Genomic DNA, 22,220 nt, shown 5'->3' on the forward strand with positions numbered 1-22,220 from the left:
AGAGGCCAGGGCTGGCGGAGCTGGGCCAGGCTGGGCCCCTCCCACGCCACTGAGTTGTTTGGGAGGAAACGCGGCCGGAGAAGCAGCTTTTCCTGCGCTGCCCCGAGGACAAACATCCCCTGACCTGGGGGGGGAGGGCAGGCGCGGGAAGGCTCCGCATTTCCGCTCCGCGAAAGGGGACCCCCGTGACCCCGAGCTCCAGCCCCAGGCCCCAGGGGAGCTGCCCCAACCGGGCCGCGCAGGGGGCAGGTATTTATAGCGCCCGCCACCCGCTCCTTCCGCCCGGGGCGTCCCACGGCTGATCGCCTCGCCGCCCGCCCACCCCTTCGGACCGAGACGCCCAGCCCCTCCCCAGCCCTGGCCCTGAACAGCGGGGCAGCCTGTGCAGCGAGCCCAGGCACAATGCTTCATTGCAGGGGGACGGTCTGGCCCGGTGCGGGGGTGGTTCTGGAGGGATGGTCTGGGCCATTGCGGGGGGGGGGTTCTGGAGGGACAGCCTGGCCCAGTGTGTGTGTGGGGTTTCTGAAGGGATGTTCGGGCTGGGGGGGGGCTTCTGGAGGGACGGTCTGGCCCAGTGTGAGGGGGGGGTTCTGATCCCACACAGGGAGGAGGGGTTCAGGGAGGCCTCTGGGGCTGGGGTGGACCCAGCACTGTGTCGGGGGGAGCCGGGGGGCCCAGCCGAGGTGCAGGTCACCAGCTACAGCCCCCTCTCCCTGGAACCCACGTCCGCCCCTGGGCTTGAAGGACGCTGGGGCAGCCTGGGCATCTGGGGCCAGGAAGGGTTGGGGGGCTCAGTGATGTCTCCCTGCACCTTCCTGGGCTGGGGGGGCTCTGGGTCGGGCAGTGCCAGCCCTGCCCACAAGTGATGGTTTGGGGACCCTCTCCAGATAGTTTATTAGGTGTCAGAGTCAAATGGGGGAGATGAACCCCAGAGAACTGAACAGGCCAGCCACACCTGTGGATGGTCCCACCAGGAAAGGGGCGCCCCACGGCCCCATTAGCACCTCAGGCCCCACTCGCCACAGAATCTTCCAGCCAGGGGCTGCTTGGGCCATTCATTTCCCCCACCCCGCCCCGCCTGAGCCTCTGATCCTCCACCCCCACCCAGCCAGCCCTCCTTGTCGCTGCCAGGCAGGTGCCGTCTCCTGCAAAGGTCCCCGCGCCGCAGGGGAGCTCCGACAGACCCAGCTCACCGGGCTGGTAGCTCTGGGCTCCCGGGCTGCGGGATTAGACTTGTGAGTCAGTGCGCTCAAGGCTCACAGCTGCACCCACGTTTCCGCCAGGAGATCCCAGAGTAGCCGCTGTGCCCATGGGAGGAGCAAAGCCTTCACGGCTTGCACCCCACTCCCGTGAAGAGGAGGGGGCCGCTGGATTCCTCCCACCAGCGGAGGTCGCAACTCAAAGCAAAAGGGAGAAGGAGGAAAGTGCCTGAACAAGGAGGTGCCTGGCCTGGGCCAGCCCCAAAGGCCAGCCAGAGCTTGCTAGTTATAGCAGCATCTGCCTTTGCAGCCGTAGGGTGGGGCCGGTCCCTGCTTTAACCTGTCCCTCGCGCTCGGTTCCTTTCCCGAGTTAACACACGTCAGCTAGGCTGGGCCAGCGGGGGCTTTGGGGTGAGCGCTCAGGGGCCCGGGACTGGCCCTGTGGAACAGGGAGGCCCCTGATTGCCACTGCGATTCTCGGTGTACGGGGCCAGCCAAGGGGCCTGGCTCTGATGCTGTCCGTTGGCTGTTATAGGGCCTGCCTGGGGAATTCACACTTCATAAACCATTGGCGCAAACAAAGCATGGCGCTTACAGCCAGCGTGAGGCTAATGCCCAGCTGGCCTGAGGTTGGGACCTGCGCTTCTGAGCTGCTGCTGGCCAGCCTGATGCCGCGCAGCCCCCTGGGCACACCGCTGGGCACGTGTCGGGGCTCGGGCTCTGTGGGGCTCAGCCCCGGGCTAGGTTCTAGGAAATACGGTACAGGGTCAGGGCCCCCGACCTCCACTGGCAGCTGGTGGGAGGGGACCTGGCCAGGAGGAGGTGGGGGAGGGGAACCTGGCTGGGAGCAGTGGGGGGGGGGCGGCGCTGGCCCGGAGCAGAGTGTGTGTGTGGGGGGGGAACCTGCCTGGGAGCAGGGGGACGGGGGGCGCTGGCCAGGAACAGTGTGGGTGTGCATTGGGGGACCTGGCCGGGAGCAGAGTGTGGGGGGGTTGGGGGAGGAACCTGGCCAGGAGCAGCGTGGGGGCGGGGGCGCTGGCCAGGAGCAGTGTGTGTGTGCATTGGGGGACCTGGCCGGGAGCAGAGTGTGTGTGGGGGGGAACAGGAACCTGGCTGGGAGCAGTGTGTGTTGGTTGCGGGGATGACCTGGCCAGGAGCAGTGTGTGTGTGTGTGTGTGGGGGGGGGGGAACAGGAACCTGGCTGGGAGCAGAGTGTTGGAGGGGGGGACCTGGCCGGGAGCAGAGTGTGGGGGGATGGGGGAGGAACCTGGCCAGGAGCAATGTGTGTGTGGGGGTGGTGGGGGGGACCTGGCCGGGAGCAGAGTGTGTGTGTGTGGCGGGGGGGAGGAACCTGGCCAGGAGCAGTGTGTGTGTGTGTTGGGGGACCTGGCCGGGAGCGGCCGGGGGGGAAAGACCTGGCCAGGAGCAGAGTGTGTGTGTGTGGGGGGGGAACCTGGCTTGCTCCCTTGCTATTCTTCTGCCATCAGCACAGTTTACATCTGGCAAGATAAATGGCCTCCTGCCCTCGCCCTGTTTCCATGGGGTCGGGGCGGCCAGGGGCTGGCGGCTGAGATGGATGTTTGTGTTTCTGGCTGGATCTCAGCAGCTGCATACGTCAGGCCAGCGCCGCCCCCATGGTGAACTGTTGCCAGGGCACAAGGGCAGAGGGCAGCCAGCGGCCTGGACAGGGACACACCTGGTTTGGGATTCCTGGGAGGCCAGGGGGCTGCCTTATGGGATTGAGGGGCACTGTGTGGGGGAGCCCAGGGCTGGACTAGCAGCAGACTGCAGGTCTGGAATAAGGGGCACCAGCAGAGCTGGGGGAGGGGAGGCTGGGAGCAGCGGGGGGCTGTGGGTCAGGATTGAGGGGCACCAGCAGAGCTGGGGGCGCTGGGGGAAGCAGGGGGCTGTGGGTCAGGATTGAGGGGCACCGGCAGAACTGGGGGGCTGGGAGCAGCAGGGCCTGGGGAGCTCAGAAGAGGCCACGGGGTTGGTCTGAGGTCCTGGCAGTGGGGCGATGGGAGGGGCCTGGGGGGTGACTGAGAATAACAAGCCCTGGCCTGCCACCCCTCCCCCACACCTGGACCTCAGGGGCCCCCTCTCCTGGGTCCTGCCCCCTGCGGCCCCCACTCCTGCCTCGGGCTCCCCATGCCTGGGCCTGCCCTAGGGCCCCACTGCTGCCCCCTCCTACTGGGGCTCCCCAGAGCCCTGCCCCCCCTGGACACTGGCAAAGGCCAGGTGGTAAGAGTACTGTTGTCCCCTTCCCCACCTCCACCCCAGATTGGCCCCAGCCCCCCAGGTCCCACTGCCGGCCCCCCCAGGCAGGGCTGGCAGCAGCGTCCTGATGACTTTCCCAGCTTCACTCCCCTCACACGCAGGAATTTCCTTCCTCCAAGCCCCCTGCCGGCTTCCCTGGAGTGAGCCAGGGGTAAGGGGTGGGGGGGCTGGGGCAGGGGGGCCCTGCAGGGTGGAGGAGGAGGAGGCGCCTTGGTGGGGGGGGGGGATCCATGTTGCCCCCGGGCAGTGGGAAGAGCCGAGCCCCTTTCCCTGCTGCCACGGTGTACATCGGTGTGGCCAGGGACGGGTTGTTCCTGGAAAACGCAGCCAGCTTGGCCAGGATGCGCCGTATGGTGGAGGGGTTCCGGCGGGGCAGGGCTGGGACAAAGGGTCACACAGTGCGTGTGAGCCGGAGCTGGGCAGGGACAGTGGGGGGGGGGAGACAAACCCATCGGTGCCAGGCGCTGCCCCAGGCACCGCCAGGAAACCCGCTGCCCTGGCACCAGCCCCGGCTCCGTGTCCCTCGGGGCCAACTTTTGTGCCTGTCTCTGGCCTGGAGAATGAGCTGCCTCGAAGCGACAACAGCCCGAGAGATGAGGCAAAGTGGGGAGGGAAAGAGCCCTCCCTCCCCACTCAGCCCAGCCTCCCCCTCTGCAGCCCCTAGGGAGCCTGGCTGGGCAAGGCCCCAATCGGTGCAGATGGACCCACACACCTGAGAACGGCCTTTAAATTAATGTTTATTCCTTATCATACAGTTACAGACTGATCTTGAACCCCAGGCGAGCCAGACCGCATGACTGGGCAGCCCGGGGGGGGGGGGGGGGAGGGGAAAAGCTGTGTGGAGGGCCCCCCAGGTGAAATGAGCACCCTTCCTGCCTTGGGACTCTGCTGGGGGGCATAGGGGTGGGCACCACAACTGGCTCCAGCGCCCAGGGCTCTGGCATAGACCCAGTTGCAACTGCTGCCCAGCGCTCAGGGGGTCAGAGGTGGCTGGCTGGCTCCTTTGGGGGGCTGGCAAGTCACAGCCAGGAGGAGCCTGGAGGGTATGGCGTTACCCTGCTGGTGGGCACTGGGAGGTAGGCAGCCGAAGGGGAGCAGGGCAGCTTGAGGGGCAGCGGGCTGCCAGCCCCAGGGGAAGGTGGCCAAGGGGCACAAAGGGTCAAACACCCCCCCAGCATGTCCCACCCACAGGTCTGGCCTTGCCCCACCAGCTGCAGCACCATGTGCGGGGCCAGGGTGCATATCTGGGGAGAGCTGCCATAAATGAACATCCCAAACTCCTTGCTCAGGGCAGCGCTGGGCACCAAGCTGGGCACCAGGGTGAGTTCAGGACCGAAGCATTGGGGCCTGAGGGGGGCTCACAGGCAGCAGGGCTGGATGCCTGTGTCCTGGCCTCACCCACCAGGCTGCTGGGACTGAGGCCCAGTGTCTTTGGGTGCAGGCTGGGTGGCATGGCCTTGGGCCAGTAGGATGCAGGGACCTGCCCGCTGGCTCAAGGCACCTGGCCTGGTGCGGCTCGGGGGCTGGGTTCTGCTGGAGGGGCTCAGCTCACACCTGGGTCTCCGCCTTGTGCTCACTGGTCTGTGGCTGGCACGCGTCAGGCTCAGGGCCCAGGCACCCCCAGGGCAGCCGGCCCAGGCAGGGCAGGTGTGCGGGCGACAGGCGTGGCAGGGCCCTGGCGAAGCAGCGCACCTCACGGGTGGCAGGGATGTCCGAGAAGAAGGCCCGCTCCCGGCACAGCGGAACCTCGCCCTCGCTCAGCTCCAGGTCCTTCACCACAGCCAAGATCTCCTGGCGCTGTGCCTGGCCCCGCAGGCCCCGCACGTCCAGCAGGGCCGCCACATGCTTCCTCCTGCAGAGACAAGGAGAGGGTGAGGGGTGCTGCTCAGAACAGCCCCCCATGGTACTGGGCACATGCCCACGGAGCAGAGCCATGCCATTGCTGGGGCCATTGCCATGCCCACCCATGCCACTGGGCACATGCCCACAGGGGCAAAGCTGTGCCCAGAGCCAGCAGCCAGGGCACCACCCAGAAAGCCGGAGACGGGAGAGGCCAGGCCAGCTCCTTGCAGAAACCCGGGAACAAGCTCTTGACGCAGCCCAGAGAGGGGGCAACTCCTCAGACTGGCCTCGAGGGGGCGCAATCTCTCCCTAGCCCAGCCAAGGTCACGGGGAAGGACCCAATGTGAGTGGGGCTGGGGATGCAGCTGCCTCCTGCCATGGGGCAATGAAGGGAGCACCCCTCCCTTGACAGCTGTGCCCCACCTGGGCAGAGGCACTTACTGAGGGGAGCCGCAGAGCAAGTGGGGGAGGCATTCACCATAGATAAGTGGACTCACCCCCCTGGCAGTGTCAGCCTGTGCCCACTGGGAGCTGCCCCGTCAGCAGCCCCTGGCGATCAGCCTGGTGCCTAGCAGGACCCCCCCCTCAGCACACCCCAGCGGTGTCAGCCTAGTGCCCGCCGGGTCCCTTCCATCAGCAACCCCTGACGGTCAGCATGGTGCCTGGCAGGCCCCCGCCATCAACTCCCCCTAACAGTTCCAGCCCAGTGCCCGCCGGGGCACACACACACGCTGTGTGAGGGCGGCTGGCTGCACTGCAGGGCAGGAGTTTATTTAAAGCTCCTGCCGGCATTTTCAGGATGTTGGCTAAGCGCCCATGTAATCAGTACAGCCCCGGCCCCCCCTCCAGGCACACGCTGCTCCCGGGCAGCTCCTGCAGCGGAGAGGGAGGTGGGGGGCAGCCTGGTGCTTCTGCTGGTGCCCGACCCGGAGTTGGTTCTGGGGAACAGCACCGCTGGTGTCAGCTCTGGACCCCACAACTGCTCCGGGGCCCTGCCGTGAGCTGGCAGCTGTCCCAGAGCACGGCCCAGCTCCAGGCGGGAAGATGCGCCCGGCACAATTGCAACACTTCCTTCCTTGGAGGCTCCTGCCACGGCGCTGAGCCTGGGGGCCAGGACCTGTGAATCCCACTGCCGGGAAAATGCAGCCAGCTGACGGGGGGCTGGCTTAGGGGGATCTTTCCAGAGGCAGGTGTCCCAGATCCATTCCCAGGGCAGCGCCAGGCCAGTCCCGACAGGGGCAGAGCAGTCCAGCCCCTGGCAATGCCAGGCCAGCAGGTGGGTGTGTTGTGTGGTGCTGGGAGGGGATGTGGTGGAGGGTGGGGGGGTTATATATGTCTGACACCCCGTCGCCCCCCACCGAAGGTCTCTTGCGGAGCAGCCTTCCACCCCTAGCCCCTTTTCCACAGGTCTCCACTTCCCTGGTGGCCACAACCACAAATTGCTCCATGGTGGCAGCCAGGGGAAGTCACTCCCGGGCCCCTTCCTGTCTGAGCCGCTTGTTTTTCTCCTCCAGCCCTGTCTTCAGCCACTCCTGCTGGCTGCCCCGCCCTGGCCGGCTGCAGGAAACAGCTCGCAGCCACACTTCACAGGCGATCCGTCGCCTCCCAGCCCTGAGCCCGGATGCCATCAGCGGAAGATGGAAAGAAGAGCCGCGCCAGGAGCGTGATAACCCCCCTTCGCCCCAAGAGTGATGCAGGCAGCCGTGGCAAAGTCCAGCGCCAGGCAGAACCACGGATGTGGGCATTTCTATCTCCCCCCATCCCCATCCTGGGAAGCGGGTTGTGACTCCGGGTTCAGGAAAGTGCTGCTGGGAGCATGGAGGAAGGGGAGGTATCTTGTGACGTTATCAACATATGCTGGGACCGTATAGATCATTGTTGCAATCAAAGTCCTGTAGTGGCACCAAATCTTGTATAAAGGGGGTCAAATGAGGTGTCTAAGACAAGGTTATGGTTTGCTGATTATGATTATGCTGTCTATATGTGTGTATCATTTTTGTAGTTAAAGTTATGAATATTGGCTCTATACTGTCTGTATTTCAAACTTGTGCTATGCTTCTGGGGAGCACTCCAGACAAGCTGGTGTCAGCTCTGCCTAGCCTGCTTGATGGCCCATTAAGGACCATCAGCTACACAATCAATGATGGAGTGAGCTGTAGCTCACAAAAGCTTATGCTCAAATAAATTGGTTCATCTCTAAGGTGCCACAAGTACTCCTTTTCTTTTTGCGAATACAGACTAACACAGCTGTTACTCTGAAAACAATCAACCCATTGAGAGAAGGCAGACGCCTTAGGACTCAGCAAGGTGTGCAGGGACCTGCCTATGGACAGAACTCGGAGGTTTTTCCAGGCCACAGCTTGTCTTTGGGACAAAGAAAGAAAGATCACATGACAAGAGACTATTAAAAGCTGCTGCAGCTCCTCCATCTGGTCTTCAGTCCTGCTTCATCCCTCTGGAGGGACTTTGCTACACTGAAGCTTTGAACCAAGGACTGAATGACCCATCCCAGCTGGGGATGTTTTCCAGAGACTTGATTTGAACCCGCAGTATATTCGATCGCTGCCGCAAGCCTGAACCAAGAACTTGGCCATGACTGTATGTCATTGATTCCATTTCACCAATTCTAGCTCTCATCTATAGCTTTTTCCTTTTATGAACAAACCTTTAGATTTTGGATTCTAAAGGATTGGCAACAGCATGATTTGTGGGTAAGATCTGATTTGCATATTGACCTGGGTCTGGGGCTTGGTGCTGTGGGATCGAGAGAACCTTTTTTCTTTTCCTGGGGTATTGGTTTTCATAACCATTTGTCCCCATAACAAGTGGTACTGTTGGGGATCCTGGGAAACTGGAGTGTCTAAGGGAATTGCTTGTGTGACTTGTGGTGAGCCAGTGGGGTGAGACCAAAGTCCTCTCTGGCTGGTTGGTTTGGTTTGCCTCGGTGTGCATAGAAACCCAGGCTGGGGCTGTAACTGCCCTGCTTGAAGCAATGTGTCCTGTATTGGCACTCTCCGTTGGGTCCCGCCAGAACCAGCATCGTTACAGGGTCCCACGCCCAATGGCCTGCTTAGCTCGATCAACCTCCTAATTCCGGCCGCAGCGCCGGGGGCCAAGCTGGGGGTGGGGGGAGTTCTGACCGCTGCTGGGATCAGCCTGTGAGCTGGCAAGGACGTGCTGCGGGTGCTGTTGCCCCGGATCAGGGCCTGGCTCCCGGCTGGCGAGCGCTCTGCGGCTGGGACTGTCCCTGGTTATGCACCCATGCGGCGCCTGTCAGGCTGGGGCCCATGCAGGTCCATGCTGCCCCTATGTGCCAGACAGGGTCTCGCCCCCACCCCAGCAGAGCACACCAAGGCCAATTCACTGGTATCCTGCTCCTTGGCACCAGCGTGTGCCACGTGGGGGCAGCCCCTAGCCTTCCCTACGTGGTGGGAGCAGCGACCGAGGGCAGCAGGCAGAGTCCCTGGAGCACGGCAGGGATGGGGGGGGAAGCAGAGGGAGGCCAGCTGGGGCCCCTGGAAAGCACATTGCCAAAGGCCTGGCCCGCCTGCGCCTGGTGCCAGGGGGAGGGCTGGCTGAGCAGGGCATGGGCACGGGTACGTCAGCACCACCTGCACCCACCGGGCAGCCAGTGTGTGTCACTGGTGCCCCCTGCTGGAGAGGGCAGGTGTGTCAGGGTCAAATGCAACAGCCACCACAGAATCGGGACTGGAATCCGACCCCTGTGGGGCCAAGCAGCTGGGGGATCCCTGCGGGGGGCTGCCAGCATTCAGCTCTGCTGGCGCACGGGAAGCAGCTGGGGGGCGTCGCCCCAGAGGGCATCTCCCGGGGCTGCATGTGGAGCATTTCGCCCCTGCCCCAAGCAGTGGTGCTGGCAAAGCCATTTGCCCTTTTCCCACCTGGTCAGAGCAGCAAGTTCACGCTTGCGTCCGCCCTGGAGCCATCTGACCCTGGTCAATCTTCTGTCTCAGCCAGGGTGACCTGTGGTACTCTCTGCCACAGGAGGCGTGCGGGCACATGCTAGGCCCGGCCTTCCCAAGAGCTGGCTGATTTCAGGGCCAGGAGCCAACCCCCAGCGGGGGAGGGGGAAGGACCGTGGACCTGCATCGCACCCCTGGCCAGGTGCATTATGGGAGCTCACCGTCCCTAAGAGCACCATATACTGGACTCGCGCGCTGCTCGGAGCTTGCCGGCTCTCTGGCAGAGCATGGCCCAGCGCCCCCTACAGGAGAGGTCCCAGTGGGGGGAGCTTGGGGTCTGTGCGGACCCAGGGGAGCTAGGAGCCACCCGTGCTGCCTCAGGGCAAAGTGCAGCCAAGTGATGGGTGGCCCCCCTTCAGTGGCAGCGCTCGTCTGGCTCCCCCGGGGCTTTGCCTGGGGCCACGCGGCGGCCACTGCTCAAGCCAGCCCGGGGCCCTCCCGTGACAAGCTCTGAGCACTGGGGTGTTTGTTCTTCTGTTATGGACCCAGACGGCAGCCACGGCCCTGTGCCACGGAGCTCAGGGCTCTGCCCGGCCCTCAGCCCGCCTGGCTCTGTGACGCTCAGCCGGGGCACAAGGAGCGAGAGGGGGAGCGGAGAGGGCAGCCCAGCTGTAACCCCAGAAGGGTCTCCCCAGCACTGCAGTGCAGCCAGGGCAGCTGTTTAACACGCCCCAGGGACAGGGCAGGACTGTGTGTGTGTGGGGGGGATTCATTAGCTGAGCTCCAGCTCAGCCGAGACCTTTAACAGCCTCAAGAGCACAGGGGCACCCAGATCTCCCATCCGACCACCCACCGCACCCCTGCTGACGTGGGGAGGCCAGACAGCAGCATGGCCCCCAATGCGCTGGGAGCAGGAGTCCAGGGGGGTGCCAAGGTGCTGGCCCCCTCACTGACGCTTCAAGGGATGGACCTGTTCCCCCCAGCAGCCCCCCGTGGGCCGAGGATGGAGCGACACTGGGGGATCCCCCAGAGGGAGGATTTGGGGGAACCTTGCCGGGGGAGGTGCAGGTTGGAGGCTGTGCACAGGTCCCATGGTGCCCCCTGCAGTGCCCCCCACTCACCGGACGTCAGGGAAGTCCCGCACCAGCACCCCCACCTCCATCTGGATAGAGGGCGTGTCCTCCAGCCGCAGGATCTCGGCCAGGTGAGGCACCGCTGCATTCAGCCAAGATGAGGTCGACTTCTGTGGGGAGGGGCCAGTCAGGACAGGGCAGGGGCTAAGGAGATTCCCCCCCAGCCCCGCCCAGCCATGCCACCAGTGAGACTGAGGGGACAAACCAGCTGGAGCTCAGCTCCCCCGAGTTCTCCAGGAGAACCCCCAGCACCCAGGGCAGCACGGCCCAGCAGGCAGGGCTGGAGGCTGGTGCTAATCCTGGCTCCTTCACCGCCCCGCTGGGGGAGGCTAGGCCCATCGCTGCCCTGCGCCGTGCCTCAGTTTCCTCTTCCACCCCTGCGTGAGCAGACGTGGGAACTCCAGTGGGCAGGGCTCCGTGTCCCGATCTCGGCACAACCCTGACACATGGCAACAGGACGTGCGGGGCACCCCCGCTCCACCTTCACTGTTTTACCCTAAGCCGGGCCCAGCTGGCTCTCCCAGGCTCTCCCCTCCGCCAGGAGGGCTGCACCCGCCCTTTCCGCTGTGCCTGGCGCTGCCCAGGAACCCCCCTCTGGGCAGCCTGCAGCTCAGACACCCTCCCCTCTCCCAATCCACCACCCCAGTTTAGCAATCTTGGAGATTCAGCCCCATGGGGGGGTCCTCACAGGGCAGCCCACCCTGCCCCACCGCGCAGCTACAGCGTGGCCCCCCACACCTCCCAGCCTCCTCCCGGCTCACAAGCTGGCCGAAGAGCTCCTGCAGCTGGCGGCCTTCGTCCTCCAGCCGGGCCGCCACCTTGCCTCTCATCTTGTTCGAGCTGCAGACGAGCCGGACCTGCAGTAGGGGCCGGACGTACTCGACCAGCACCCGCCGGTGCACCTCGTTCACCAGCGCCTGCGGGGCACACGACAGGCTCAGCCACGCAGCCTGTAGGGGAGGGGCAGACTCCCCCCAGCTAGCCCACCGCGGTGGGGGGAGCCCCCAGGGATGCTGCCGCACACTGCACTGTGGCTATTCCCTGCCCCCAGGGCCCATGGAGGGCGGATCAGGGGCTTGGGCAGAGAGCATTGCACTGTGGCTATTCCCTGCCCCCCAGTGCCTTCAGATGCAGAATCTCAGGGAGAAACCTCCCCTGGAAGTTGTCCCACGGCGTCCGGCTCAGCAACTGGGAGGTCCCTGGGAAGAGACGCCAGCACCATGGCAGGGGGTCGGGGCTGGGTCCAGGGCCATGGCAGAGGGCCGTGGCCTGGAGAGGCACGAGGGCTGTGGTGGTCGGGGGGGGGGGGGGGGGCTGGATAGAGGGGCAGAGCCTGATGAGGGGCAACAGGGCCGTGACGGGGCAGGAGGCAGTGGGGGCGTCCGGAAAGCAATGGCTGCTCTCCCTTCTGCCCAGGCCCCGTCCCATGTGGCTTCTCCCCACACCCTCAGCAGCACCCACCTTGTACGGCTCCGGCTGCATCGTCCGCAGCTTCTGGGCGTAGTCCGTGAGCAGCACGACGATGGCGTCGAAGCTCTCCGAGCTGGTCAGCCACTTCCTCTTCATCAGCTTGTGGAAGTAGGGCTGAAAGGAGAGGCCAGCCTCAGCGCCAGAGCAGAGACGGGTACCCCCAGGGGGCACATGGGGACCAGGCCAGGTCCCCTCCCGTCTGCTGCTGCAGGCAGGCCAGGAGTGGGCCAGATCTCAGCAGCGCCCTCTCTGACGGGCTGGGCAGTGCCTTGGCCAGGCTGCTGGCCTCACCCCGCTCACAGCTCCCCTCTGTTTGGATCCAGGGGGCTGGGCAGTGGGGGGCAAAGGAGGACAAGCCCCAGGTCTCCGTGCAGGAAAGGGGCAAGCTGCCATGACCCCCCGCAGCGCCCGGCCCTCTGCCCCCTTCCTATGCTGGCAGCACTGACATCTGCTGGGGTGAATGGGGGCCTCTGCCACCTCGCCCTGCCCCCAGCTCAGACAGACCTACCTGTCCCCCAGCTAGGAACATAAGAGCGGCCAGGCTGGGTCAGACCAATGGCCCCACTAGCCCAGTATCCTGTCTCTGACCGTTGCTGGTGCCAGGTGCTTCAGAGGGAACGAACAGAGCAGGGCAATTATCGAGTGATCCACCCCCAAGCTGTCGTCCAGTCCCAGCTTCTGGCAAGCAGAGGCTAGGGACACCCAGAGCATGGGGCTGGGTCCCTGCCCTCTTGGCTAATAACCACTGATGGACCTGTCCTCCAGGAACATTTTTAAACCCAGCTACAGTTTTGGCCTTCACAACATCCCCTGGCAGTGAGTTCCACAGGTTCACTCTATTGTGCGAAGACTTCCTTCCTTCTGTTTGTTGCCACCTATTAATTTCCTGGTTCTTGTGTGATGTGAAGGGGTAAATAACACTTCCCTAGTCACTTTCTCTAGACCAGGCATGATTTTATAGACCTCCGTCATATCCCCCTTAGTCGTCTCTTTTCCAAACTGAGCAGTCCCCATCTTTCTAATCTCTGCACTCGCTGAAGCTGTTCCACCCTCTTCTCTGCACCTTTCCCAATTCTAACCTCTCGGATTTGAGCTGGGGCGACCAGCCCCGTGCACAATCTGCCAGGTGTGGGTGTACATGGACTGATAGAGGGGCAGTATATTGACTCTCTCATTATCTGACAGATCCACCTTACCCCCACAGACAGACCCAGGCCAGGTCCCGCGAGTGCCCCGGCCTGCCCCCCACATACCCGGAGCTCCTCGAAGAGCTGCTGGGCCAGGACACGGTTGCAGAGACGGGTCACTTTGTCCAGGGCGGCGTTGGCCTGGCGCCGGGGGACATTGCTCTCCGGGTGGCCAAACTGCACCAGCTTCTCCACGTACTCCCTGGGGAAACGGTGCCTGTCAGCAAGCCGGCCCACAATGCACTGCAGCAACGCCCCCTCCAGGCATGGGCCCCAGGCCCCGAAATCCAACCCTGCCCCCGGCACCCTGGCAGGGGCCCAGGGGACAGATCTTGCCATGCTCTTCACCCAGGGGACCTTGGATATGGCTGAGGGGAAGAGGGGACCTCAGGGGAGTCCAGCTGGGTGGGAGTCCAGCAGGGGTTCTTGGTGGCCTGACTAGGGAGGGAGCCCAGTGGGGAGCCTGGGGAGGGCACAGCACAGCCATGGAGGGTAACCAGCAGGAGGTGCGGGGGGGGGGGGGAAAGGGGGGGTTGGCCACAAGGGACCTAATGGGGGGTTTGTGGGCAGGCACAGCCACATCAGGGGACGCAGGGCGCCTGCTACAGGCTCCGTAGGCCCCTGGACCTGGGTCGGGGAATGGGCTGGCTCACCCCAGCCCTGGGCAGGCAAAAGGTATGGGGGCCCCTCACCTGAAGGGGGGGCAGCAGTTGACGAGTGTGATGGTCCTGCCCACATAGCTGTCGGTTGGGGGGCCGCTCTCGCCTGGCCTCTGGTGGAACTGCTCCACCTTGCTCTGAAAGCTGCAAAAGGGGAGAGATGGCCCATGCTGAAGGGGTGTCCTGAGGCTCCAGGGGGATCCCCACCCCCCCATACCAGGGACAGCCCTGGCGGGAGGGATCCCTGCCCCTCCCTGCCCAGGAAGGGCATCCTTGTACCACCAGGCACACGTCCCACAGTGATCCTCTCTGACGGACCCCAGTGGAGGGACCTGCACCCTCCACCCCGCTCAGCTGCTACCTTCCAGACCCCTTCCTCCCCCAGACCAAACCTCACCCAGCATGGGGAGGGGAGAGAAACCTGGGCCAAGGGCTGTAGCCCACAGGGCTGGCTTGGCCTTCCTTGTCTTCAGCCGTAAGGCAGGAAATCTGGAGGCCTGGGAGATGCTAGCCTAGGCAGGCAGCCTGAGCACAGCTCAGGCCAGGGGGGCTGGACAGACGGCCTGATGGCTGCCCCGAGGTCTGGGGAACGCGGCGGAGGAGCCTGCTCAGTGGGAGATGCCACCGCAGGGACAGGGGAGTAACGACTGTCCATCGGCCGAGCAAGACGTGCCGGGGCTGAGCTGAACGGGCCTGGACAGGGATGAATCTGTTACCCTGCAGGAGAAGGGCACCTCCCTCCTACGCCGGGGAAACGGCTGGATTTGGGCACTAGCCTGACTATCGCTAACAGGGAAACCACCATGCGGAGCAGGGTCTTCAGTGATTAGCTGGGCGTCCCCCATCTGACCCTGCAACCCGCTGGGCCCATCAGAGCCATTGGCACGCCCAAGATGGGACCGGCTGCTGCCTCGCACCGCCAGGCCGCCCAGGAAGCGCTTCGGCCCAGGGCAACACCCCAGCTGGTGCTGCGGGCTGGGCTGGGGGCTCCGACCGGGTCACATGGCTTGGAGCCCTCCTGGCTTCTTCGCCGAGCCCAGTGAAAGTCCCCCGGGCTTTGCTGCGTGCTCAGCGTGAGCGCCCTGGTCCCGCACCCCAGGCTCTCGCCAAGAGACAGTTCCTGGGTTTGAGCCCGGCAGAGCCTGATGCTGGAGCCAGAGCCTAGGGACCCTCTGACCGACTGGCAAGTAACACAATATTATTAACAGGGCCGATCTCTCCACGCAGCCCATGGGTCTCCCAGCCCAGGGGGGCTGGCCGCGTTGGGTGGGGGTGTGTGGCTGGGAGCCCTCCGCGATTCCCCCACAGGGAAGCCCCCCCGCCCCCATCTGCTGTCCTCCCCATGAGTTCTGCACGGCACCCCAAAGCAGGCCCCTGGTGTAGCCTCCCCCTCTCCCCTGTACCTCTGCAGGAACTCGGCCAGACCAGCCAGGCAGCAGAGCACTATCTGCTCCCCAAACTCCGGTGTGATCTGGGGGGCTCTGTCCACATGGGCCTTCAGTACCTGCAGGGAGAGGAGCAGGCCACTGAACTGCTGGGGGAGTGGGGAGCCTCCTCCCCCCCTGCCACCGGGCGCACAGACTGGCCCCAAACCTCCAGCGGGCACGACTGACTCACCCCAACCGCAACAAAGGGGAGACCCCAGCAGGCCCTGGCCGAGCCCCAGGCACCATCAGCTGCACCCAGCACCGCCTGGGGAGGGGCTGCGAGCTGTCAGCCCAAGGCAGGTCCAGCCAGGCCCCAGGCACCCAGCACAGCCCAGGCCTGGCTCAGCAGCTGTCTGCTCCCATGGGGCACGGCGCTCAGGGGGCTGGCCAGTGGGCAGCCTGGGGGGGTGGCGCTGGCTGCCTGGCAGAGGGGAGCCCTGCACGGGGCCCATTGCAGAGCTCACGGGGGGCAGAGGACTAACTCTCTGGCCCAGGGGACCTGCCCCGGGGGTACTGGGGTCGGAGCTGCCATCTGCTGTTGGCAGCTTTCCCCTGTGGCCCCTACAGCCTGGGGGAGGGGGCGGGGGGGAGGCGAGACTGGTAGAGCCCACCTGTGCCCTCTGCCAGGTGGGAGCTGGAGCCGGAGCTGATCAGCATGAGCCCCAGACAGCACCCCCAGGGCCGGGCGCCCGCACAGGGGCCAGCAAGTGAAGAGCTCTGGGGGCAGCCAGTGGGGGGCCAGCGTCCCCCCGGGACAGCCGTGTCTTGACAGGGATTGGGGTCCAGGATGGGTGAGCCCGGGGGTAAGCCTTGCCCTGGCTCTAGGGGGATGGGCACATGGGCCCACTCCACACCCAGGGTCCAAAGGGAGCTGGGGGAGCCAGGCTGTGGCTCCGGAGGAGGGGAAGGCTGGACCTGGCCACCTGGGGGAGGGTGGGGGAGCCCGGATCAGGCCCCAGACCAGCTCAGAGGCTCCCACGGACTCCCTCTTTCGGCTGGGCCATGGGCTGCCCCGGCCATACCAGACACCCCTGGGCCCAATGGGGCGACTTCTGGCCCCACTCAGCCAGCATGACAGGCCCGAGACCACCAGCACCCGGAGGGTGAACAGCTGATTGCATGGGCGGTGGGGAGGGTATGCGTGTGGCAGGGAAGGCCGGGGAGAAGGGGGCCAGGGAGGCCCAGAGGCCAGGCACAAGGGGTTCCAGGTTCGATGGGGAATGACCATGGGAGGCTCCGGGGGCCAGGCACAGTGGGGAAGGGGTGTGGGGGGCTAGAGGGCCAGACACGTCATGGGGTGGGGGTCCAGGCACGGTGGGAAAGGGGCATGGAGGCCCCGAGGGCCAGGCACGGCGGGGGCAGGGCTCGGGGGCCAGGCGTGGCGGGAGGGGGATTGGGAGGCCAAGGGGGGCCAGACACAGCAGGGAAGGGGCCTGGGGGGCCAAGGCACAGCAGGAGGGGTATAGGGGGCCAGGCACAGCAGGAGGGGTATAGGGGGTCCAGGGGCCAGGCACGGCGGGGAAGGAGCGTGCCCAGGTGGAGCCGGGTAGCGGCAAACGGCCCTGCCCTGGACGCACCGAGATCACCCGGCTGGACAGCTCCAGGTGGCCGTGGTCCCGTCCAGGCTCCTGTGCCCAGCGGTGCTCCTCCTCCCGCAGCTCCCGGCTCATGTCCGCCGCAATCTTGGTCTAGGTGGGAATAGAAGCTGTCACAGGTGGGGGGAGCTCCGTGGGGGGTGCATGGGCTGCCCCAGCACCACCTGCCCTATGGCCTGGCATCCAGCCAGCCGGCTCCCAGACAGGCCCTGCAGCTCGGCGGGAATGTAAACTCCTCCCCCCACGACCGGCTCATTAAAGGACTGACACCCCCAACCCCCTGGACTATTTGGGGGGGGGAGGAAATCACCCACTCCCAGCTCAGAGGCACCACGGGAAGGGGAAGGGGGTGGGTAGGTGCCATGGGGAGAGGGTGGGGCAGATGCGGGGAGGCGCCAGAGGGGAGGGGAAGGCCCTGGGGCTGCTGCGGGGAGGCAGGGCGGGGGGCGGGGAGAGGGGTGTGCCTTGGGGGGTGGGCACCAGGCCCCACCGTTACCTTCACTGCTGTGGCGCAGGCCTCCTCCAAGCGGCGCTGGGTCTCGGGGGGCAGCAGGGGCTCTTGCTCGTGGGCGCTGAGCAGCGGGGCAATGTCCAGCCGCCCCAGCACCGCCCTGGGGGCAGAGACAGCCATGAGGGCAGGGCCCCCCCGCAGCCTCCCTGCGTGGCCCCCTTCCCAGTGACAGCTCACAGGGCGCCAGGGCCAGGTACCGGCCCCTCTCCTCCCCCCACCCCCCTGTGCCAGGTACAGCCCCCCCCACCAGGGCCAGGTACCAGCCCCGCCCCTACCCCCCCCCAGTGCCAGGTACAGCCCTGCCCCTACCCCCCACCCCCCAGTGCCAGGTACCAGCCCCGCCCCTACCCCCCCCCCCCCAGTGCCAGGTACCAGCCCCGCCCCTACCCCCCACCCCCCAGTGCCAGGTACAGCCCCCCCCCCCAGTGCCAGGTACCAGCCCCGCCCCTACCCCCCAGTGCCAGGTACCGGCCCACCCCAGAGCCGTCCCGTCCCCCCGCCCCGCCCCCTCACCTGGGGTAGGTGTTGCTGTGCCAGTCCAAGAGGAAGTAGAGCTCGGCGATGGACAGGCTCCTCTGGGCGACGCTGCCCAGCAGCTGGGCCAGCCCCTCATGGTAGCTGCGGGCGTAGACGCCCAGGGCCTGGTACTCGGGGGGATACGCCGGCAGCAGGTGGCTCCTGAAGGCGCTCAGGTCCTCCACCAGGCAGCGGGTCAGGCGCTCCACGTGCCCCGCCAGGGGGCCGCCACTGTCCTCGGCGCACTGGCCCAGCCGCTCGCCCACCGCCCGCTTCACCGCCTCGGCCCACCTGCGGCGCATGGCCCGGGGCCGGGGCCCGGGGCCGCCCCCCTGCGCCTCCGGACACCGCCGGTCCGCGGCCTCCTCCTGCTCGATCACCCGCACCACCAGCTCCAGGGACGGGTAGGTGCCCCGGGCCGCCAGGGCCTCGGCCAGCACGGCCCACAGCTGCTGCAGCAGGGCCTCGTAGAGCAGCGCCACGTCCTTGGCCTTGCGGCTGCCGGCCTTGGCCCCCTCCCCGGCCTCGCCGCTCGGGGGGCCCTCCCGCCCGCACTCCGCCTCCAGCTCGATGATGTGCTGGTCTGCTGCCAGCAGGTCCCGCTGCTGGATCAGGTTCAGGATCTCCAGCACTGCGGGCAGCGGAGCAGAGAGGTCAGCCCGGACCCCGGGGGAAGGGGAGCCCCAGGCGGGCACAGCCGGGGGCTGCGGGTCAGGAGAGAGGGGCACCGGCAGAAAGCCCAGGGCTGGGGCAGGCGGGGCTGGGAGTGAGGGGCGTCGGCCCCGGGCTGGCACAGCAGGGAGCTGTGGGTCAGGAGTGAGGGGCACTGGCAGAGCTGTGGTAGGGGGGACACAGAAGAGGTGTGGGTCAGGAGCGCTAACCCCACACACACTCCAGCTCTGGCCATCTGCCCAGCGCAAACTCCGCCCGGTGGGGGAAGCGGAGCCGGGAGGCAGAACCCCAGCTTGGCTCTACGTTGGCCCCAGCCCTTCTGGAGAACCTGGACTCTGGGTCGGAGCCAGACGTGCCCCTTGCTGCCCCCCTCCCCCTGCTAGGGCTGCCCCTCTGCCCTCGAGATCAGCTGAAGAGCCAGCAGCCAGCAACCCCAGCCCAGTGGGGCGGGTAGAACAGGCAGGAGAGGCAGGCCCTGTGCCCAGCTGGCAGGGACACTCCGTCCCCCATATGGGTCCCTGCCCCACACGCTGGCTGGGAACTGCCCACCTCTGTGTCCCATGGGCCCAGTGGGGCAGGACACTCCATCTGCCGGGGCCCACTGGCTGCTGGATCAGTGTCCGGGAAGGCCAGGAGCAGAAACAATAAGTCAAACAACAGCTTGGCTGGGCTGGACAGGGGACGACCACAAACGTGGCCATGAGCCGCCCCACGCCGAGCCCCAACCCAGCCAGGGGCTGGCCACTGTGCCCTCATGGTGTCCAGCCACCTGGCTCTGGGGCAGAGCACCCACACAGTGTTGGGGGCAGGCAAGGCCCTTGGCTGGGGTGAGGGACACAGCACATGGCCCAACACCTGGGGGGCACAGCTCTGCCCAGCCCTTGGGACCCACAGCCAGCCCAGGTGGGCTGGTGACATGGGGTGCTGGGCCTGCCGGGGGAGCAGACAGCACCCTCCCTTCTCCTCCCCTGCCAGGAAGGGGCGCTCGGCCAGCTGCAGAGAACAGGGATGGGAGAGTCATGGGGGGGGGGGTGCTCTTGGGTGACCTCTGACCCCCTTCTGTGACCTGTAAGTGACCCCCCCACCTGCCCTTGCCCTGCAGCAGGGAAAGGGACACCGAGCGCCATGCGGCCCTGGCAAAGCGGAACACCAGGGTCATCTCCTGCTTCCCCCCCAGCCTGCCTGCTCCGAGAACACGTCCGATTCACTGGCTCCCCACCAGGCTAGCTCCTGCGCCCACCAAACCTCGCCCCCAGCGGGACAGATCCTCCCATGGGGCGGCACACGCTGAGCTCTGTGGGATGCCCGCCCCGGGGGCACAGCAGGACTTCATTCCACACCCCTCCCGGCACCGTGCCAGGGGAAGCTCCACTGGCATTCGGACAGAAACATCCCACGCCCAGCCCTGCAGCGGGCAGCTGGGAACGTGGCCCAGGGAGACCGAGAGACGCAGACGCCAGGGGGCAAAGCGGCCCTCGGCATGGCCACCAAGGGCAGGGTTCCTCGGCCCATCTCAGATTATCCATAGCACCTGACTCTGAATTTTCCAAGGGTTTTTGGAGGGGGAGCCTCAGAATTGTTCCCGCAGCCCCCCACCCACGGGTAGAGATCTAACCCCCTGCATCTGTATCGGTCCCTACCCCCCTCTCCTCAGACCAGCGTCCCAGCACCTCCACCCCGGGTGCGACCTCCCAGCACTAGGGTCTCATGGCCAAAGGATCCCCCCAGGGACCGCAACCAGGAACCGGCTGGCTTTAAAGCAGAGACATGCAAGGGGGCGGGGGGGGGGTGAAGGAGGGGGGGATTTGCACCTCAAAGGATCCCTAATTGGTAGGTGTTTGCTCTCTATCCACTGGGTTTGGTGCCCTAGGGTGGGACAATGGGGCCTCTCTGGAGCCGGGGGCAGACAGGGTGGCTCCATGGGGTGATAAGGGATCTGCTCAGAACTGGCTGTTCCAGGCCCTGGTGCCGTGTTATCTTCCAGTTCCCCACTGGGCCTCATTCCCCACAACCCTGGGAGTGGGGCTGGGCTCCCCCCGGGCAGAGCCCCAGGTCAGGCACCAGCCGGGGCATTGCCGGGCCCATCCCATGCAGCTGTGTCCTGTGTCATTCACAGCACCTCTGTGGTTTTAGAGGCTTTGCCAAGGACCATTAGCCACAGCATGGCTGCCCCGTCTGGGAACCCCACTCCCAGGGACGGGACTTACCCCATGCAGAGCGATGCCCTACAGCGAGCCGGGCCCTGGGAAGAGCCCACTGTGCAGATGGGGAAACCGAGGCAGAGAGGCAAATGGACATACACAAGGCCACAAGAGCCAGGGACAGAACCCAGGGTCCTGGCTCCCAGCCCCCTGCTCTAACCACTAGACTCCCTCCCAGAGCCAGGACTAGAACCCACACACATCTCAGCTGGGAGCATGTCACGGCCGGCACTAAGGTCCCACTCTGCGCACAGGATGCCCTGCGACGGGCCCTCACCACGGCAGCTCCTCTCAGCACCGGGGCCAGCCGGGAAGTGGGACCGACCTGTCACCCACGGGCAGGGTGCATTGCGGGGGAGTGGGGGGGGGACGACGACAGAAAGAAGCAAGGCTGGGGGGGGGGGAGGAGCTCCGGAGGGAGCTCCCCCGTGGGCTGAGGCTCTTGGGAGGGGGTAGCTGCAGGGGCTCATGGGCTGGGAGCTCAGGGGAGTGCCTGCGAGAAGTAGGGGGGCAGACAGGGGGCAGATCTATGGCTCCCCCCCCCAGCTCCTCACAGTCCAGGGGAGGGGGTGCCCCGGGGACATGACTCGGCCCATCAGCAGCTCCGTCGGGCAGGCTGCCTCCCCGGGACGTACGTGGGCACACGCTTCCCCACATCCCCCCCTCGCAGCAGGGCCCCCCAGCTGCAGCTCCCCACCCGGCACGGAGGGCCCGGTTCCCACGGCCGCGCGCCGGCTCACCTGACAGAGGCTCCTGGGCCTTGGCGGCGGTCTCCACCTCCTGGGCGGCGCGCGCCGGCTCCGGGGCCTCGGGGGGGCTGGTCTTGTCCACCAGCGAGGCCCGGTGCGCCCGGCCCCCCAGGCCCAGCTTGAGGAAAGTCATGCGCTTCCCGGCATCAGGGGCGCCCTCGCGCTCGGCCGGGCAGCTCTCCGGCCCGCCCGGGCTGTCCTTGCGCCGCCCATTCAAGCGCTGCAGGAGGCTGAAGTCCTCGGAGCTGCGCCGCGCCTTCCGCTTCTCCGGGGCCCCGGGGCCCAGCTCCCCCTCCAGCAGGCGGCCCAGGAAGGAGCGCCGGTCAGGCCCCTTGTCCCCGGCGGGAGCCTTCTCCTTGCCCGCCCCTTTCTTGCCTTTGCCCAGCCGGAAGGGGGAAAGGCCCACCAGCCTCTCTAGTGTTGCCCGGCGCCGGTCCAGGCTGCCATTGAAGAGGTTGTGTTCAAAGCCACCGCCCTGCTCCTCTGCCTCCTCCAGGAAGGGGTTCTGGTCCCCCAGGATGGAGTCCCCCGAGTTCTCCTCCAAGTCCTCCTCGAAGGGGTTGGTGCTGCTCTCCTGGGCCAGGATCAGCTCCCCAGTGCCGCCTGGCGCCCTGTTGGTCTTGGCCATCTTCAATTTGTAGGGGTTCTTAAGGACCGGCATGGCCGCCACTGCCTGGGACCTGGCAACACAGGAGACACAGGAGACAGGGTCAGGCCCCGAGTGCGGGACGCGGGGATCCCAGTGCCACGGGAGGAGAAGCAGCTGGGGACACGGAACACCCAACCGCTGCCTAGCGACATATACCGCCATGGCATGCCCTGTCCCCTGTATCGCACATACCCTGTACCCCATGCCCTGTAC

The 22,220-nt window shown here is 66.1% G+C and overlaps 1 protein-coding gene and 1 long non-coding RNA gene across 2 annotated transcripts; one reads left to right on the plus strand and one right to left on the minus strand.

The window, feature by feature from the left end:
- Positions 1–5,024: 5,024 nt before the first annotated feature.
- On the minus strand, positions 5,025–22,019 carry EXOC3L2 (exocyst complex component 3 like 2). Its single transcript, XM_077840773.1, has 11 exons — positions 21,350–22,019; positions 17,734–18,367; positions 17,206–17,320; positions 16,692–16,802; positions 15,091–15,191; positions 13,721–13,831; positions 13,095–13,230; positions 11,833–11,955; positions 11,133–11,288; positions 10,360–10,481; positions 5,025–5,328 (listed from the first exon to the last, which is right to left on the minus strand). The coding sequence occupies exons 1-11, from the start codon at positions 22,017–22,019 to the stop codon at positions 5,025–5,027; spliced, it is 2,583 nt and encodes an 860-aa protein (XP_077696899.1).
- LOC144278978 (uncharacterized) lies at positions 6,280–7,518 on the plus strand. Its single transcript, XR_013348641.1, has 2 exons — positions 6,280–6,594; positions 6,833–7,518. It is a non-coding gene; the product is annotated as an uncharacterized LOC144278978 (long non-coding RNA).
- Positions 22,020–22,220: the final 201 nt, after the last annotated feature.

Source organism: Eretmochelys imbricata, chromosome 23 (genome assembly GCF_965152235.1).
Source record: "Eretmochelys imbricata isolate rEreImb1 chromosome 23, rEreImb1.hap1, whole genome shotgun sequence".
NCBI lineage: Eukaryota > Metazoa > Chordata > Testudines > Cheloniidae > Eretmochelys > Eretmochelys imbricata.